Source organism: Haliotis rufescens, unplaced genomic scaffold, assembly GCF_023055435.1.
Source record: "Haliotis rufescens isolate VD_foot unplaced genomic scaffold, xgHalRufe1.0.p SCAF_17, whole genome shotgun sequence".
Classification (NCBI taxonomy): Eukaryota; Metazoa; Mollusca; class Gastropoda; order Lepetellida; family Haliotidae; genus Haliotis; species Haliotis rufescens.
In genome coordinates, this window is record NW_025963857.1 from 21,995,395 (window position 1) to 22,015,218 (window position 19,824).

The 19,824-nt window shown below is 43.2% G+C and overlaps 1 protein-coding gene across 1 annotated transcript; it reads left to right on the forward strand.

The window, feature by feature from the left end:
- Window positions 1-1,138: 1,138 nt before the first annotated feature.
- LOC124134009 lies at window positions 1,139-13,059 on the forward strand. The gene is made up of 2 exons (XM_048397240.1): window positions 1,139-1,216; window positions 10,159-13,059. Exons 1-2 carry the CDS (start codon window positions 1,139-1,141, stop codon window positions 13,057-13,059), a joined length of 2,979 nt encoding a protein of 992 aa, XP_048253197.1.
- Window positions 13,060-19,824: the final 6,765 nt, after the last annotated feature.

Below are 19,824 nucleotides of genomic sequence, written 5' to 3' on the forward strand. Positions count from 1 at the left end.
ATACAAGCATGGGGTATTGTTACCTGGCAGTGTATTTTATTGTTAAACAATTATTGTAACTGTGTGACATTGTTTCTGTTGAGATTCGGTAGAATCTCATTGCATTGTATTTGGACAATAATTAGTTGTCAGGAATGTAGTGCTATTTAATGTAAGCAGTTTTGAGGAAGTTACTATGTTTAGATGCTAGTGTAATGGGTAAACATCCGGAATACCTTGGACTGTGATAGAGTGTTATAGAAACGTGTAGAATATTCGATGTTGTGATGGCACCGTGTGGAAATTTCCAGTAACTTGTTAGACTAGATATAAGGGACAAGAGCGTGCCTCTCGTATCTCTCACACATTTCATCACATTTTTTCATCTGCTGAGAATACATGAAGACCAGCTTTCGTGTGAGGCTCACTCATCACCCCGGATTCCCTGCCTATACTGTGTCTGAGTAGGGTATACTAGGGACATATCATGCCACAGAATATGTGAAGTGAAATGGGGTTCTAGGTCACGTTCAAGAGTATTGCCCTTACCTAGCGAGGTGCATGTAGGTGTGTGTGTCGCTGCTTTACCAGTCCGGGCTTAATGCCAGCCCACTGAGATACCACGCCTAAGTTTAACATGGATACCCTACTCAGACACTGTATATGACCAGTTCTTGTCCAACCCCTTAATGTCGAGCGCTACGAAGGGTAACAACAAGTACCATATTATACCGTCTTTCAATAGTATTACGCGGCCAAGGGATCGAACCGCCGACCTTTCCGATCTCCGGGCAGACGCTCTATCCACTGGACCAAGGAGGCGGTTGCCAACTATAAACCAAGTTTATACTTTTTTCATGACAGCATGTTGTGTTTTCCTTTACAAGTTACCATGGTAATAAAATTCAATTATTCCTCCTCAACAGAACTCTGCTCATGACTACAGACCATAATCGACCTCTCGGTTCGTATATGGCGTCGGTCTAGTCGACAAAATACACTTTCTGCTCAATATATAATTGTTATTCTGTGCACCGATTGCATTAAGACACTCGGGACATATACATGTTGTTTAACATTCAGTCTGCCGCAGCTTTATGATCTTCATGCATGAACATTTATACAAATAATGATACCCGGGGGATCCCTACAGTCCACCATGACAGCCGCCATGTTGCGTCTCCGCTTCTACCAGCGGGTTTTACGTCCAGCCATTGTTTATCCTCTAGCTAATGAGGTACATTTGTTATATTTCTCGTTCTTTGATGTTGCCGACTATAAATCATCCCCACAAAGAATCTGATTACCTGGATTAATATTTTCAATAATCCTGGTTTATGGACTAGCGACTGCTCCAGACGTTTATCCGCTCTTTGTGGCTGTCCATTATATATAGGATCTGGTCAACACATACATACGACTACATACTAATTTACTTATGTACTTAAGAACCCAGCGTTCTCTATCTCTGTCAACTTTAAGCCCATGATTTATGTATTGTGATGTGATAATCTCTTTGATGTTCGGGAAACTTACTTGGAATTCAAAGGATAAGTGAATAGCATACAGCGATCGCATTACATCGTTACGAGGGAATCTGGAGAACTTGACGTTTCAGGGTTTTTTTGGAAACGTCTGATTTCCTTCATTGAAATTGTCTGTCATTTTCAGAAGACTCGAGACTGTTTAGCATTTAAATCAAAACACAGCTTGGTTTATTCATTAATTAGTTACAGTTATTTATTGAAGTATTTTTATTCGTGAAGTAATGTTGGCCATCTGCCTGTAATTACGGATGATGTACATCAAAACCCAACCCGATCTATATAATTATCAAACCGTATGTTCAACAAAACATGACAACACAGGGAATGCGTTTTTTGCGTACAAATAAATACACTGCCGGACTAAAGAAAGTACACACCCATGTTTGATGGAGGCTGAAGATGAAACAAACACGAAATGGTTACGTATTCGATGGTGGTGTAGTTGATCCAGGCATCATAGGTGATATTCCATGTACCATATCAATGCGTATCTCACTCCAGGTGATGTGCACATGAGTGAGAATGGTTTTATGCCGCTTTTAGCAATATTTCAATATTAGCAATCACGGCAGGGGATACCACAAATGGGCTTCACACATTGTACCCATGTTGGGAATCGAACTCGGGTCTCCGGCGTGACAAGCGAACGCTTTAACCATTAGGCTACCCCACCGCCCCTCTCGTGAACATGGCGTCTTTAGGAACACGGGGACCCAATTTCACAGTACCACGGTAATGAGCAGAGTGGAGCAGGCATTCCAAACGCAATTTTGAAACGCGTGTAAGCTGTTTGTAATTTACCAATCTGTAATCTCGTATTGCACACCCTGAGGACCCGTGAAGATTCCGGGGTAGAATAGGCCTTCAGCAACCCATACTTGCCATAAAAGGCGACTCTGCTTGTCGTAAAAGGCGACCAACGGGATCGGGTGGTCAGGCTCGCTGACTTTGTTGATACATGTCATCGATTGGGGCTCATGATGTCAATCACTGGATTAACTGGCCCAGACTCGATTATTTTACAGACCGCCCTCATATAGCTGGAATATTGCTGAGTGCGGCGTTGAACAACAAACAAACAAACAACGCCCTGAGTATGTGGCTGGACAAGCAGCAGCAACAACAACAACAATAATAATTTAATCTGTGCAAGGACGTTTCTTAACGTTGCAATACGGACCTGAAGGTGATACTTGAACTAAAAATAGATCTGAATTAAAGACCCAGCACCGTTTGTCATCTCCTGAAACAGCCCGTGAGAACCAGGTGGGGAACCGGGACAATTTCTCTGTGTTAGGGACGGACCATGTCACATTCTAACCGTGGGGTGGGGTGGGGTGGGGTGGGGTGGCTGGGTTCTATGAAAGAATAGTGGTAAATGATACTCTTGTCCCACCCCCAACTCAAACACACATACACGCACGCACGCACGCACGCAAACACACATCTTATATTGTAGGCCCCGAGTGCAACTACTTGATTTCTTATCACAGATACTGAGATACAGCAATAAGTGAGTTTACAATGACATGCGAATGAATAAAAAACGGCCAAGTTCATCTTTAACACCTTTGGGACAATTGTAGCAACAGCCGACTCCAATACAATAAACTCCAATTTAGGAATGTATGTTTAAAAAACACGCAGTGAAGTTGCATATGTGATGTTCGGGCCATTGGCCTTCATGGCAAGTTTGAAACAAGTTAAACAACACTTTACTCTTCTGCCAGACAGTTTTGCAACGAAGTACTCCAAACTGACGAGGAGACGATGTGTCATTGTCACACTAGGCACTCTTTACTGTGTCTGGGCATACACCGAACATGGCCACCAGACCAGCCAAGGTCATCTTCATGAGTCGCAACACAACCTAAAGTAGAAATTATAGAAGTGGAATTGAACGTTCAGATTTATATTAATGCCCATTGTCCGTATCTGTTGAACTCTTCTTCATTAAGTGCAATCGCAGTCTGTTTTGTTTATGGTGGTCCTGGCTATGACGTCACTTCCGCTATAAGAACTGCCACCATCTAAAGCATGCTTTCTTCTTCCATAGTCACATTGAAACGGCCGTTTGTTTCATCTTTGCCAAAGCTTTAAAGATTATCTTCAAATAAGATGAAACTCATAACGGAGTTTGATTTCAGTTAGAGAATTAGGCTTGATAATAAAGGAAATGGCATCCTAACCACTAATTTCAGAATAATACTGCCAAAATAAACTTCAAACAAGCGTGTGTTCCCAGTACTCTTTAATCAACGGTCAGGAAAGAAAGTCCGTAATACAGGCAGAGATCGATTAGAAACCATTTCCCGCACAACTTATTGACTGTGATAGACCAGTGACCAAACCTTCTTCTGAAAGCCACCACTTTCATGTTGGGATCTACCTTGTAGTGGCTGTAAAGGGAGAAAGCAAGCAACGATCAGGCGCAGGACCCAATGTAAGGGGAAGATTGTCCCAAATTACAAGTTTTCCTATCAATTTAATCTATTCCTTTTGATGCGACCGTTTGTTTCAGCATAGCATCATTGCCGATCACAATATCTATTTTCGTTAATTTACGGCACGGCGCGCGAGCTCACGTGCGACAAATGCATTCATTCACGTCACAGACACATTTGACGAGGAGTTTATCGTGCAAGATGAATCAGCGAGGGTAATTCTTGCTTTTGATGTCGCTGGTGGTCTCTTTGAAGTTAAAGGTAGTCCAGGTGATGATTGCGCTTTGAAACAGTGGGGAGTCTGGCCACGGGAGCCGGGAAGAGATAGGCCTGGTCACTAGCATCACCGCCGGTGTCGACCAGATCAATAGCCCATGATTTTATGTCTGATTTTCAATGTTGACACGCACACAAACCGGCATTTAGTGCCCTATGATGGACTCCAACGAACCAAAGTCCATTACGATTGGTAATTAACTTCCATACAACAAATAACAATTCTCAACTTTACATAAATATTTCTAAATTTGAGGCAAAGATCGGTCAATATTTGGTGATGGTTACTCAAAGATAGCACCGTGTGGGGAGTCAATGATTGATCCCCCTCAGCGGGACGAGTCACACACGAAGATGAGTTAGATTACATGGAACCTATTGAAGTTATCAAGCCAGCAATCTTCTAATCAAATATCCTTTTTGATTGGCTGATTAATCTTTAAACGAATGGGAATTGGCACTACAGTCACGTGATCTAATCATTAGTTGTCTGGAATACACTATACATCACGAGGGATGTTTTCGTTGTGTAAATCTTAATGACATCAAAAATGGCGGAATAAATTTCATGAGCAGTCATGAAAGTATGCATATCGGAGTGAAAGAGGACTTTACTGTTTCGATCTGTTTCGTTTGAAATGCAAATGATTTACGATCTAATTGAGGTATGAACGTCAGCGATTACTTAGCCATGACAATTTCAAGTCGCTACCTTGAATCGGCTCGGATTTCAAAGACTCATGGACTCCGTGATTGAGAGCCCAGTGCCACATAGGCACGGGATGGACGCTAGCTGACATCGGCGAGCATCAAACGCCATTTTTTATTTTCACTGTCTGGGCGCCATTGATTACTCGTTTCATATACATTTGATATGAACGTTGTAACCAGTACAAAAACACACCGTTTGCAGGTATACAAAAACACACGTGTGTGTCTGTGCATGTGTGTGCATGCGTGTGTGCATGAGTGTGCGTGCGTGCGTGCATCCGAACTATTTTTGCTAAATGTTTCTTGACACTTTTTTTCCAGCTGACGGGCAAAAGAAAGTGTACACCCATGTTTGATGGTGGTTTAAAATGAAACGAACAAGAAACGGTTATTCCATGGTGATGTATTTGAAACGGCTATTATAGTTGTGTTTTGGACCTTAAGCTTGCAGTCTTTACACGACTGTTTTCAGCTAAGTAACGTTTTCATAACGTGTGTAATGTTTTGGTCAAATCCAATTATAAGTGTATACTTTCTTTTTCGCGGATATTATTTCTCAAGCACTTATTTCATGTATGGATTAAAACTCTTTTAATGCATCTAAAATATCTATGATAGTAACTAGGAGTAATACTAAATTCCCTTTGAAAAAAACTGAGTTAGCGAATCAGTGGGCTGGGATTAGCGTCGCTTTGAACAGTATTCCAGTTATATCATGGCGTGTCAGCTTTCGGAGAATGAGCTAAATGTCGGAGGAAAACCCGAAGTGATGCAGGTCTCAGTCGTTTACCTCTTTGATTTAAGGGGCTGTCGGGTAGCCTAGCGGTTCAAGCGTTCGCTCGTCACGCCGAAATCCCGGGTTCGATCCCAGATATGGGTACAATGTGTGAAACTCATTTTTGGTGTCCCCCGCCGTGATAGTGCTGGAATATGGCTTAAAGCGGCGTAAAAACCATACTCGAAATCCTCGAACACGGGTAGGGTGCTGACAAACGTGGAAACATAATCCACTCACTCACTCACTCAAACCACATCAAACCAATCTACCTATAACTGACTTGCATCACTTCGGGCTTTCCTCCAACATTAAGCTTGCACGTGTTACAACTGCAGTACTGTTAGGCGGCGTTAAACATTCGTGAGTTGAGTGACTTGGTTGATCGTGTGTCTCTGTGTGACTTGGTTGTTTGTGTGTCAGTGTGTGACCGAGATGGTTGCGTGTCAGTGTGTGACTTGGCTGATGGCGTGTCTCTGTGTGACTGAGATGATTGCGTGTCAGTGTGTGACTTGGTTGATGGCGTGTCTCTGTGTGACTTGGATCATTGTGTGTCAGTGTGTGACTTGGTTGATGGCGTGTCTCTGTGTGACTTGGATCATTGTGTGTCAGTGTGTGACTTGGTTGATTGTGTGTCAGTGTGTGACTTGGCTGATGGCGTGTCTCTGTGTGACTTAGGTGATTGTGTGTCAGTGTGTGACTTGGCTGATGGCGTGTCTCTGTGTGACTTGGGTGATTGTGTGTCAGTGTGTGACTTGGCTGATGGCGTGTCTCTGTGTGACTTGGGTGATTGTGTGTCAATGTGTGACTTGGCTGATGGCGTGTCTCTGTGTGACATGGTTGATTGTGTGTCAGTGTGTGACTTGGCTGATGGCGTGTCTCTGTGTGACTTAGGTGATTGTGTGTCAGTGTGTGACTTATGTGTGATTTTATAAAACATTAACTTTTTCCCTCACCATACACACACCACGCAGTTTTATTGGCTATACGTTTCAGTCGCCAGCTGGTATATGAAGCGTACACACTAAATTGCAGTTCTCCAGATAAAAATGGTTCTCCTAGGATTACAGTAACGGCTTATGTTTTTTGTTTCATTCGTTAATCACGCTGGGTGAATCATGCAAAGCTTGATAAGTATTTAACTACCGGTAATCGCTGTAAAATACCTGAAGAATCTGAGAAACGATATTAAGTTTTACTAAAAACTACTTTTATTCGACATTGCAACTATTAATACTGGTCTCTAAGAAGTCATTATATTTTTTCAATATCAAATATCACCTAAAAACAAGTTATTAATCATGTCCAAGATTTAATCTTACATCAAATAAAGAAACAGAGGTTGGAATATATTCCATCAGCGCTTGTAGAATATATTTTTATGGAAGGTGATTCCGGAGTGATTTGATATGCTTGAAGTTGAACGGAGTTCAAGTCTTGCTAAGCTCTGTTGTCTCAAGGGTTATGCGAAAAGTCATCTTTTTATCGATAGCAATTCAAAACATACTATCTCTTGAACTGAATTTCGAAACAACACACCAGAAAGTTAATAAAACATAGGAGGAAAACAGTCATGTCTACCGAATACAAACTGGAATTGTCCACGCACAGTTAAGATTTTGCGTTGCCTGTCTCAAATGTCTCTTGCCAGTCACTTCGTGTTTTCGAAATGTCAGATTGTTGGAACGCATGTCTGTTTGCTTGTTGTTTAAAGTCGCACTCGTCAATATTCCAGCTCTGTAAATAATAGTCGGGACCAGACAATCCAGTGATTGACATAATGAGCATCGATCTACGCAAATGGGATACAATGACATGCATCAACCATGTCAGCGAGCCTGACCACCACGAGTATGACAAGCATGGGTTGCTGGAGATCAATTCTAACCCGGATCCCCTCGGGATGTTTCCCGGTTGTTGCGATTTACAGGTCGACGGCTCTACACTTATAGACTTATATATGTTATATCTTGCACTGATATAGCGACGTGCATCCATGCGCGCAAGTATGCGTGGCTGCATATGGACTTGTCCTGGCTAAGGGCACAAGCCCATTGAGATACCATTACGCAATTAACTTGGATACCCTTATCAGACGCATAATACTGACTCCGACCAGTCCTTGTTTGGGGTTTCATCTAAAATAATAATCGTCCACAAACATTCTTGAACCAAATAATAAAATTCCGACTGTTAAAAAAAGAAATTACCTACCATAAACGAATACTGATGCAAGATGTTCTTCTTTAAAAAAAAAATCCATGTGTGTGTGCGTGCGTGCGTGCGTGTGTGAGTGGAGGGGCGGGGGGAAGTTGTTGTTTTGCTTCACTTTGGAGGTGTGAGGTGGGTTTTCTTTTTCGTAGAGCAGAGGGGCGGTCGGGTAGCCTCGTGGTTAAAGCGTTCGATTCCCGACATGGGTACAATGTGTGAAGTCCATTTGTAGTATCCCCCACCGTGATATTGCTGGAATATGCTAAAAGCGGCGTAAAACCTCACTCACTCACTCACTAATAGAGCAGACCTGCGATTTTTTCCAGTCAAATTTCAAATTATACCCATTGAGGGAATGTTGAAATACTATTCACTTAAACATAATACCTAGGTGATTTGAAAACATTCCACGGATTTCCGCGTAAAAAGTAAATGATTGATATATTCCCCTACTTGGGAGTTTTATGGGACCATCACGCCGCCAGCATGTGGCTGGTCACGGCAATACTCTCTAAATATATCCAGTTCAAATAAAAATGTATACTATTCAAAATAAGTTAATTAACAACCGATTATTTCATATGAGTTAATTTCATGGCTGATTGTATTGCAAAACTTGGTCTTAGAATTGTGGGTGTTCTTTAACTTGTTTTGAGAAGTATACGATCTTACAGTGTGACTGCTATAATACTGATGTTCGTAAATATTTTTTTTGACATTTGATTTATAATCAACTTGTATAGTATTGTCTTGTACAATTGTACAATTGTACGTGTATATGTACTTGCATATCTTTGTGAGTGAGTATGGTTTTACGTCGCTTTTGACAATAGTCCAGCAATATCACGGCGGTGATGTCAGGAAAAAAACAGTTTCGCTTAAAATTGCAACTGATCCGCGGATAAGTATCAATATCGTATCGTTCTATCTCTTTATCGCCTCGTTCTATCGCTTGCTCGCTCTATCGCACTAACGATTTCTCGCTCTATCGCTTTCGGTACTGAAACATGTTGACATAACACTCTTTTGTTCGATTGGACAACAAACAATAAACTAATGGAAACATATGGCCAAACACCTCAGCATGTAAACAATAAATCTGATCAAACAACTTGGGACAGGCATAAAATGTACCATCACAAAATACAATGTCTGCAGTACACAAATGTTCAATGTTCCTGTCTGTAGTGAAGATTTAAATGTGGGACACTCATATAAAGGTATCGGTAATCGGATTAATTAATTACCCGCTAGAATAGGTGAAATGCACTCAGCTGAAAATGTGGCTCTACCGGCAATAGCCATTTCTGAAATGTGGCTCTCCCGGCTAGACACCGCTTTCTTTCACTGACGCTTTATCGCTTTCCCGCACTATCGACTTCTCGCTCTATCGCTTTCTGCAATATCGCTTTATCGCACTATCGCTTTCTCGCTTTCCCGCACTAACGATTTCTCGCTCTATCGCTTTCTCGTTTTATCGCCTCTCGTCTCGTGTTACTGCTATATCGCTTTCTCGAGGACGTAATTGAAGGCCACCATAGTAATGTCATAAATCACATGAAGGTAGAATGTACAAACAAATCTCAAGCATCGTCAAATGCTGGTATTGCCATTGCCCTGTCTGTATCTATGCCAAATCGCATCAGAGAAGAAGGTAACGCTCGTGAAAAAGGCGAGAGTACTTATTAGCCCAAGTTAGTCGCGAAATCGCCCAGTAACCAAATCCCAACTTGACGGACCCGTGAAGATCCGGGGTAGAATAGGTCTTCAGCAACCCATGCTTGCCGTAAATGGCTACTAGGCTTGTCGTAAAAGGCGACTGACGGGATCCGGTGACTTGGTTGATGCATGTCATCGTATCTCAATTGCGTGGATTGATGCTCATGATATCAATCAGTGGATTGTCTGGTCCAGACTCAATTATTTACAGAGCGCCGTCATATAGCTGGAATATTTCGGTGGGGCATTAAACAAACAAACAAACAAACAAACAAACAAACCCAACTTTGTCAACCGATTTGTGCGAAAACAAAGAGATGTTGTGTGAAAACAACTGCCAACTCTAGACAGTATCTATGGCATGGTCACAACTGATTTGAATAATGAGGGTTCCAGAGGAAGCTTACGGTTATCTCTATAACATATGGAATTTAGTTTTTTCCTTTATATTTTATATGTAGACACGAGATAAAGGAGCACAGAGTTCAAGACACAGGGCTCAAGAAACAGGGCTCAAGACATAGAGCTCAAGGCAAGACACAAGATACAGGGCTCAAGAGGGAAGACAAAGATCACAGGGCATTGGGCACAAGGCACAGGACTCAAGACAGGACACAAGATACAGGGCTCAAGGCAAGACACAAGATACAGGGCTCAAGGCAAGACACAAGGTACAGGGCATTGGACACAAGGTACAGGGCATTGGACACAAGGTACAGGGCTCAAGGCAAGACACAAGATACAGGGCTCAAGGCAAGACACAAGGTACAGGGCTCAAGGCAAGACACAAGGTACAGGGCTCAAGGCGAGACACAAGGTACAGGGCTCAAGGCAAGACACAAGATACAGGGCTCAAGGCAAGACACAAGGTACAGGGCTCAAGGCAAGACACAAGATACAGGGCTCAAGGCAAGACACAAGATACAGGGCTCAAGGCAAGACACAAGATACAGGGCTCAAGGCAAGACACAAGGTACAGGGCTCAAGGCAAGACACAAGGTACAGGGCTCAAGGCAAGACACAAGGTACAGGGCATTGGACACAAGGTACAGGGCTCAAGGCAAGACACAAGATACAGGGCTCAAGGCAAGACACAAGGTACAGGGCTCAAGGCAAGACACAAGATACAGGGCTCAAGGCAAGACACAAGGTACAGGGCTCAAGGCAAGACACAAGGTACAGGGCTCAAGAGGGAAGACAAAGATCACAGGGCATTGGGCACACGGCACACGACTCAAGGCAAGACACAAGATACAGGGCTCAAGGCAAGACACAAGATACAGGGCTCAAGGCAAGACACAAGATACAGGGCTCAAGGCAAGACACAAGGTACAGGGCTCAAGGCAAGACACAAGATACAGGGCTCAAGGCAAGACACAAGGTACAGGGCTCAAGGCAAGACACAAGATACAGGGCTCAAGGCAAGACACAAGGTACAGGGCTCAAGGCAAGACACAAGGTACAGGGCTCAAGGCAAGACACAAGGTACAGGGCTCAAGGCAAGACACAAGGTACAGGGCATTGGACACAAGGTACACGACTCAAGGCAAGACACAAGGTACAGGGCTCAAGAGGCAAGACAAAGATCACAGGGCATTGGACACAAGGTACAGGGCTCAAGGCAAGACACAAGGTACAGGGCTCAAGAGGCAAGACAAAGATCACAGGGCATTGGGCACACGGCACACGACTCAAGGCAAGACACAAGATACAGGGCTCAAGAGGCAAGACACAAGGTACAGGGCTCAAGAGGCAAGACAAAGATCACAGGGCATTGGGCACAAGGCACACGACTCAAGGCAAGACACAAGATACAGGGCTCAAGAGGCAAGACAAAGATCACAGGGCATTGGGCACAAGGCACACGACTCAAGGCAAGACACAAGATACAGGGCTCAAGAGGCAAGACAAAGATCACAGGGCATTGGGCACACGGCACAGGACTCAAGGCAAGACACAAGATACAGGGCTCAAGGCAAGACACAAGGTACAGGGCTCAAGGCAAGACACAAGATACAGGGCTCAAGGCAAGACACAAGGTACAGGGCTCAAGGCAAGACACAAGATACAGGGCTCAAGGCAAGACACAAGGTACAGGGCTCAAGGCAAGACACAAGGTACAGGGCTCAAGGCAAGACACAAGATACAGGGCTCAAGAGGCAAGACAAAGATCACAGGGCATTGGGCACACGGCACACGACTCAAGGCAAGACATAAGGTACAGGGCTCAAGGCAAGACACAAGGTACAGGGCTCAAGGCAAGACACAAGGTACAGGGCTCAAGGCAAGACACAAGGTACAGGGCATTGGACACAAGGTACAGGGCTCAAGGCAAGACACAAGGTACAGGGCTCAAGGCAAGACACAAGATACAGGGCTCAAGAGGCAAGACAAAGATCACAGGGCATTCGGCACACGGCACACGACTCAAGGCAAGACACAAGGTACAGGGCTCAAGGCAAGACACAAGGTACAGGGCTCAAGGCAAGACACAAGGTACAGGGCTCAAGGCAAGACACAAGGTACAGGGCTCAAGGCAAGACACAAGGTACAGGGCTCAAGGCAAGACACAAGGTACAGGGCATTGGACACAAGGTACAGGGCTCAAGGCAAGACACAAGGTACAGGGCTCAAGGCAAGACACAAGATACAGGGCTCAAGAGGCAAGACAAAGATCACAGGGCATTGGGCACACGGCACACGACTCAAGGCAAGACACAAGGTACAGGGCTCAAGGCAAGTCACAAGATACAGGGCTCAAGAGGGAAGACAAAGATCACAGGGCATTGGGCACAAGGCACAGGACTCAAGACAGGACACAATGCTCAAGACACAGGGCACAAGACGCAAGGCACAATACAAAAGGCATAGGGTACAAGTCACAAGATACAGGGCTCAAGAGGCAAGACAAAGATCACAGGGCATTGGGCACAAGGCACAGGACTCAAGACAGGACACAATGCTCAAGACACAGGGCACAAGACGCAAGGCACAATACAAAAGGCATAGGGTACAAGTCACAAGATACAGGGCTCAAGAGGCAAGACAAAGATCACAGGGCATTGGGCACAAGGCACAGGACTCAAGACAGGACACAATGCTCAAGACACAGGGCACAAGACGCAAGGCACAATACAAAAGGCATAGGGTACAAGTCACAAGATACAGGGCTCAAGAGGCAAGACAAAGATCACAGGGCATTGGGCACAAGGCACAGGATTCAAGACAGGACACAATGCTCAAGACACAGGGCACAAGACGCAAGGCACAATACAAAAGGCATAGGGTACAAGTCACAAGATACAGGGCTCAAGACACAAGGCACAATACACAAGGCATAGGGTACAAGTCACAAGATACAGGGCACAAGACGCAAGGCACAATACAAAAGGCATAGGGTACAAGTCACAAGATACAGGGCACAAGACGCAAGGCACAATACAAAAGGCATAGGGTACAAGTCACAAGATACAGGGCTCAAGACACAAGGCTCAAAACACAAGACATCAGCTCAATTCACAATGCAACTGGTACAAGACACAAAACAACTGGCACAAGACACAAGACACAAACGACAGGGCTCAAGACTTTTAAGCGCAGGGTCCAAGAACCTTACGAAATATGTTAACTCCTGGCGTTTTTCCCGAGGGTGTACAGTACATGAACAACATCCTACTGTAGCCTGCGAGTGAAACATAAACGCACGTTATTTATCTACGAAGATTCACACAGAGGATCGCGACCTTTAAAAACAAGTTTATTAGTTATTTTCATGAAGTCTTTATTTCTTCTCTTAAATCTAAATCCTCACAAAAACCGTATCAGTTATACTAAAGAATAAAAGATTTTACTTTAAATCGTTGAAAAGATCTATCCAATTTCAACAACACAATATGTCTTGGGTTAAATTTCAAAGGGAAATATTAAACTATATGAATAGGCGATCATGCTCGTGTCACGTGGCGCACGATTGTTTAACATTTGAGCGGCGTTAATGTCACTGAATGATTCTTTCTGTGACGATATAAAGTGTCAGGATTCAAAACGATGTGGCCTTTTTGACAATTTGCGTGCTTTGAAGAAGAAATACGTTACATTAGCTTTCAGTGATACTTAAGGTATATATAGATATGCCCTAAGGTGTTATAAAATACATACTACAATGTAGCAGGAGCTTTATAGGTCAACGATATAAAGGTACTTGGCGTTTAAATGTGGGTAATCTTTGAAGATTGCGTTACAGAAATTTGTAATTTACTTTGTTACATTCGTTATTATGATGGTGCCACGTTTCGCTTACCACTGGAAAACCGCCTCCGTGGTCTAGTGGTAGAGCGTCCGCCCGGAGAGCGGAAGGTCCGGGGTTCGATCTCCGGCCGCGTCATACCGAAAGACGTTAAAAGATCGTACTTGTTGTTACCCTGTCTGGCGCTCGGCATTAAGGGGCTAAAACAAGGACTGGTCGGCTCGAAGTCAGTATACTGTGTCTGAGTGGGGTATTCATGTTGAACTGCGGCGTGGTATCTCAGTGTGCTAGCACTATAAATCGGCATCAGTCCGGACTAGTTCAAGCAGCCACACACACGTGCATGCACGTCGCTATATTAGTGCAATAATCTTGGACGCGACTTTAAACCAAATTTCACCACACCTTACCACTGGATGCTAAACGGCTCTGGGTAAGCATATATCATCAGACTCATACATAACAATGATTGTATATTATTCCCAATGATTAATTCAGTTGTGAATCATCTCAATGTTCTGATACAAGCACAGGCAATCATATATACTCTTAAAAAATAGAAACGCAAAGCCAAGTTTGTGTAAGGTAGAAAGATACATTTATACGAGGAACCGTACAAGGTACTGAGCCAAAAATGTTGTGGAGAGAACACTTGGTGATTGTAGTCATCTCAGTTATCGGTACATAGGAAAAGTCCAAGTTGAAGTTCAGCTACCACCAATAACGCGTATGTCCCCCGTTGGAATCGACATCTCCCGCACATTGGAAGAGACGAGTATGAGAATCACATCCTGGGGAATGGTATCCGACTCGGCTTGCAACGCAAAAGCCAACTGCTGCAACGTCTGGGGTTGTGGTTGACGTCGGCGTGGCCGTGTATCCAATTCATCCCACGGGTGCTCTATCGGGTTTAAATCCGGGGATCTGGAGGGCCAGGGGAGAAAATCAACGTTGTTGTGTAGACAGGCTCTTGTGATCCGTGCTGTATGCGGTCGAGCGTTGTCCTGCTGGAATACACCGTTGCCGTTGGCTGCAATTGGGAGGACGGGTGGTAGGAGAATTTCGTTGATGTATCGTTCAGCCGTAAGATTGCGGTTGATATGGACCAAACCTATCCTGCCATGATGAAAGATAGCCTCCCACATCATAACGCTACCCCCACCAAAACTGTCAACTTCCTGTACGCAGTTTCCGGCGTAACGTTCTCCCCGACGTCTGTAGACCCGTGCTCTTCCATACCCTCGACAGAGGAGAAATCGTGATTCGTCGCTGAACCAGGCATCTCTCCATCGCAGCTGGGGCCATACCCTGTGTTGACGACACCGATGCAGTCAATGTTGACGATGTTGTTGACTCAATATGAACAGGACGTCTTGCTCGAAGACCAGCTGCTCTTAAACGGTTTCGTACGGTCTGGTCGGAGTTTCTGCGCAGTACGGATATTTGGGATTCGGTTGAGGTGGCTGTAGTCGCCCTTTCACGTAGGTGGCGCAGTCGGATGTAGCGATCTTTGGCGGGGGTGGTTACTCTTGGTTGACCCGACCTTGACCGATTACGTGTTGACCCATAGTCGTGTGATGGTGTTGGGCGCCTATTCTGCCCTGAATCCCCACAGAGACAAGCAAGGAGTACTGGGGACCTATTCTGCCCTGAATCCCCACAGAGACAAGCATGGGGTAGTTGGGACCTATTCTGCCACGAATCCCTTAGGGGACAAGCAAGTTAGTATTTGGGCCTATTCTGTCCTGAATCCCCACAGAGACAAGCATGGGGTACTGGAGACCTATTCGGCCCTGAATCCCCACAGAGACAAGCATGGGGTACTGGGGGCCTATTTGCCCTGAATCCCCACAGAGACAAGCATGGGGTACTGGAGACCTATTCGGCCCTCTCTCCCCAAAAGATATATTCCATGTGAGTTGCTCGATGAGGCATACCAGATATCTGCTCTTTAACTTGGTGTAATTTCATGTTGAAACATCATATGTGAGGTTCTCCGGTTAAGGCTATAACCAAGTTTTTGGGGGTTGTTTCGAACTTGATGCGTAATCTTTGAATCCCCACTTAGTTCATAGTTTCAAGTCTGTCCTCGCTTTTTAACGCTGCTTTCATCCGTATTTCAGTCATATCACAGCGTGCCAGCTTGATGTGGCAGGAAAATTCGAAGCGGAAGGTTGTAGAGGTTTGGGAAATGGTCGCTCCGTGGTTAACTTTAATACAAACTACTCACCATCAAAACCAGTGAAGATCCGGGGTAGAATAGGTCTTCAGCAGCCCATGCTTGCCGTAACAGGCGACTTACGGGATCGGGTGGTCCGGCTTGCTGATTGGTTGATGCATGTCATCGTATCCCAATTGAGAGGATCGATGTTCATGATCTCAGTCACTGGATTGTCTGGTCCAGACTTGATTATTTACAGACCGCTGTCATATAGCTGGAATATTGCTGAGTGCAGCGTTAAACAACAAACAAACAAACAAACAAATCTCACCATCAGAAGTATATCTGTATCGATATGAGGAGCTTGTCCACGTCGGTAATTTCTGCTTTTCGGTAGCCCTAAGTGTCAATAAATAGGACCAATGAAAGGTAAGAACGTAGAATAACCCTGTAACAAATTATAAATTTTGACATTTTCATCCGTTTGATTCTCTAGGTTATACTTTCCACAATGGTATTTGAAACGGCAGGTCCTGCGACTGTACACTGTACACCTAGGCTAGGTGAGATTAGGTCCATAATACGTTTCTAAAACTTAAAATACATCACGCAAATACACATCACAGTTTTGTAATCTGCTGGAAAGTATCTTTGATGTGATGCCATTAACAGCTGTTTTAGACAAAGCATATGTACAATAAACGACGTCTGAAAATAGTGTACAGCGAAAATATCGCCATTTTTGCATTTTACCAATTCCCCATTCTCACTGTAAGTATTTTTTTGAATAACGGATAGCTACATGAAAAGTTCTAAAGTATCCGGTGTCTGCTCTTTGTCCAAATATCATTCTGAATAGTCTCCAGTGATCCTGTATTTGTTTTTGAAACGTCGTGAAAACTCTGAACCGATCCTCCATGTTGGATAGTGTTACAAAGTCACGATTCTTTTCGCGTCTGTCGATATGCCTGTCACATCAAATACATCTTACACTAGGCTACGATACATACATCTCTGAATTCATCATACCATTAACAATCAGTTGGCAAATTGTATACTTGTACGTCACTAATACAAACGGCCCAAATGAAATCAACCGAAATATTCAAGTGTGAAACCAAACCCTGTGCTCTGAAACCTACCAGTGTCTATATGATTAATATAATCTACTGTTTCAGCCTTGAATTATATTTTGAATATCTCTTGAATATCTTTTCACTCAGTAAAAACATTTCACTGCTTCAACATTGGTAAATTTTCCATAACTGTTTCATATTATCTAAAATGCCATAGAATTTATGAAACTTTTGATAATCTGCTCCTTGTTTGAGTGTGAGTGAGTGAGTGAGTGAGTGAGTTTGATTTTACGCCGCTTTTAGCAAAATTCCAGCAATATCACGTCGGGGGACACCAGAAATGGGCTTTACACATTGTACCCATGTGGGGAATCGAACCCGGGTGCTCGGTGGGACGTGCGAACGCTTTAACCACTAGGCTACCTGACCACCCCACTGCTTGTTTGAACACAAAAACTGACATTCATCGTGTCGTGTAAGCATATTCTTCCAATCAGATGCTTTGTGAATGTAACACACTGCAGCATATACTTATTTCTTTTGGAGAATCGTGAAAATAACTGTTAGCAGTAAGGTGTGCGTAAAACTAAACTATAAAATGTGCGTAAAACTGTCAACTGTAAGGTGTGCGTAAAAGGTCAACTGTAAGGTGTGTGTAAAACTGTAAAGTGTAAGGTGTGTGTAAAACTTTAAAGTGTAAGGTGTGTGTAAAACTGAAAAGTGTAAGGTGTGTGTAAAACTGTAAAGTGTAAGGTGTGTGTAAAACTTTAAAGTGTAAAGTGTGAGCAAAACTGCCATCTGTAAAGTGTGTGTTAAACTGTAAAGTGTAAGGTGTGTGTAAAACTGTGAAGTGTAAGGTGTGTGTAAAAGTGTAAGGTGTATGTAAAACTGTAAAGTGTAACGTGTGTGTAAAACTACAAAGTGTAAAGTATGTGTAAAACTGTCAACTGTAAGGTGTGCGTAAAAGGTCAACTGTAAGGTGTGTTTAAAACTGTAAAGTGTAAGGTGTGTGTAAAACTGTAAAGTGTAAGGTATGTGTAAAACTGTAAAGTGTAAGGTATGTGTAAAACTGTAAAGTGTGAGGTGTGTGTAAAACTTTAAAGTGTAAGGTGTGTGTAAAACTGTAAAATGTAAGGTGTATGTAAAACTGTAAAGTGTAAAGTGTGAGCAAAACTGCCAGCTGTAAAGTGTGTGTAAAACTGTAAAGTGTAAGGTGTGTGTAAAACTGTGAAGTGTAAGGTGTGTGTAAAAGTGTAAGGTGTATGTAAAACTGTAAAGTGTAACGTGTGTGTAAAACTACAAAGTGTAAAGTATGTGTAAAACTGTCAACTGTAAAGTGTGCGTAAAAGGTCAACTGTAAGGTGTGTTTAAAACTGTAAAGTGTAAGGTTTGTGTAAAACTGTAAAGTGTAAGGTGTGTGTAAAACTTTAAAGTGTAAGGTGTGTGTAAAACTGTAAAGTGTAAGGTGTGTGTAAAACTGTAAAGTGTAAAGTGTGAGCAAAACTGCCAGCTGTAAAGTGTGTGTAAAACTGTAAAGTGTAAGGTGTGTGTAAAACTGTAAAGTGTAAGGTGTGTGTAAAACTGTGAAGTGTAAAGTGTGAGCAAAACTGTGAAGTGTAAGGTGTGTGTAAAACTGTGAAGTGTAAGGTGTGTGTAAAAGTGTAAGGTGTATGTAAAACTGTAAAGTGTAACGTGTGTGTAAAACTACAAAGTGTAAAGTATGTGTAAAACTGTCAACTGTAAGGTGTGTTTAAAACTGTAAAGTGTAAGGTGTGTGTAAAACTGTAAAGTGTAAGGTATAAGGTTGTTCGTTTGTTTGTTGTTTAACGCTGCACTCAGCAATATGCCAGCTATATGACGGCGGTCTGTTAATATTTGTTTGTGTGTTGTTTAACGCTGCACTCAGCAATATGCCAGCTATATGACGGCGGTATGTTAATATTTGTTTGTGTGTTGTTTAACGCTGCACTCAGCAATATGCCAGCTATATGACGGCGGTATGTTAATATTTGTTTGTGTGTTGTTTAACGCTGCACTCAGCAATATGCCAGCTATATGACGGCGGTCTGTTAATATTTGTTTGTGTGTTGTTTAACGCTGCACTCAGCAATATGCCAGCTATATGACGGCGGTCTGTTAATATTTGTTTGTGTGTTGTTTAACGCTGCACTCAGCAATATGCCAGCTATATGACAGCGGTCTGTTAATATTTGTTTGTGTGTTGTTTAACGCTGCACTCAGCAATATGCCAGCTATATGACAGCGGTCTGTTAATATTTGTTTGTGTGTTGTTTAACGCTGCACTCAGCAATATGCCAGCTATATGACGGCGGTCTGTTAATATTTGTTTGTGTGTTGTTTAACGCTGCACTCAGCAATATGCCAGCTATATGACAGCGGTCTGTTAATATTTGTTTGTGTGTTGTTTAACGCTGCACTCAGCAATATGCCAGCTATATGACGGCGGTCTGTTAATATTTGTTTGTGTGTTGTTTAACGCTGCACTCAGCAATATGCCAGCTATATGACAGCGGTCTGTTAATATTTGTTTGTGTGTTGTTTAACGCTGCACTCAGCAATATGCCAGCTATATGACGGCGGTCTGTTAATATTTGTTTGTGTGTTGTTTAACGCTGCACTCAGCAATATGCCAGCTATATGACGGCGGTCTGTACATAG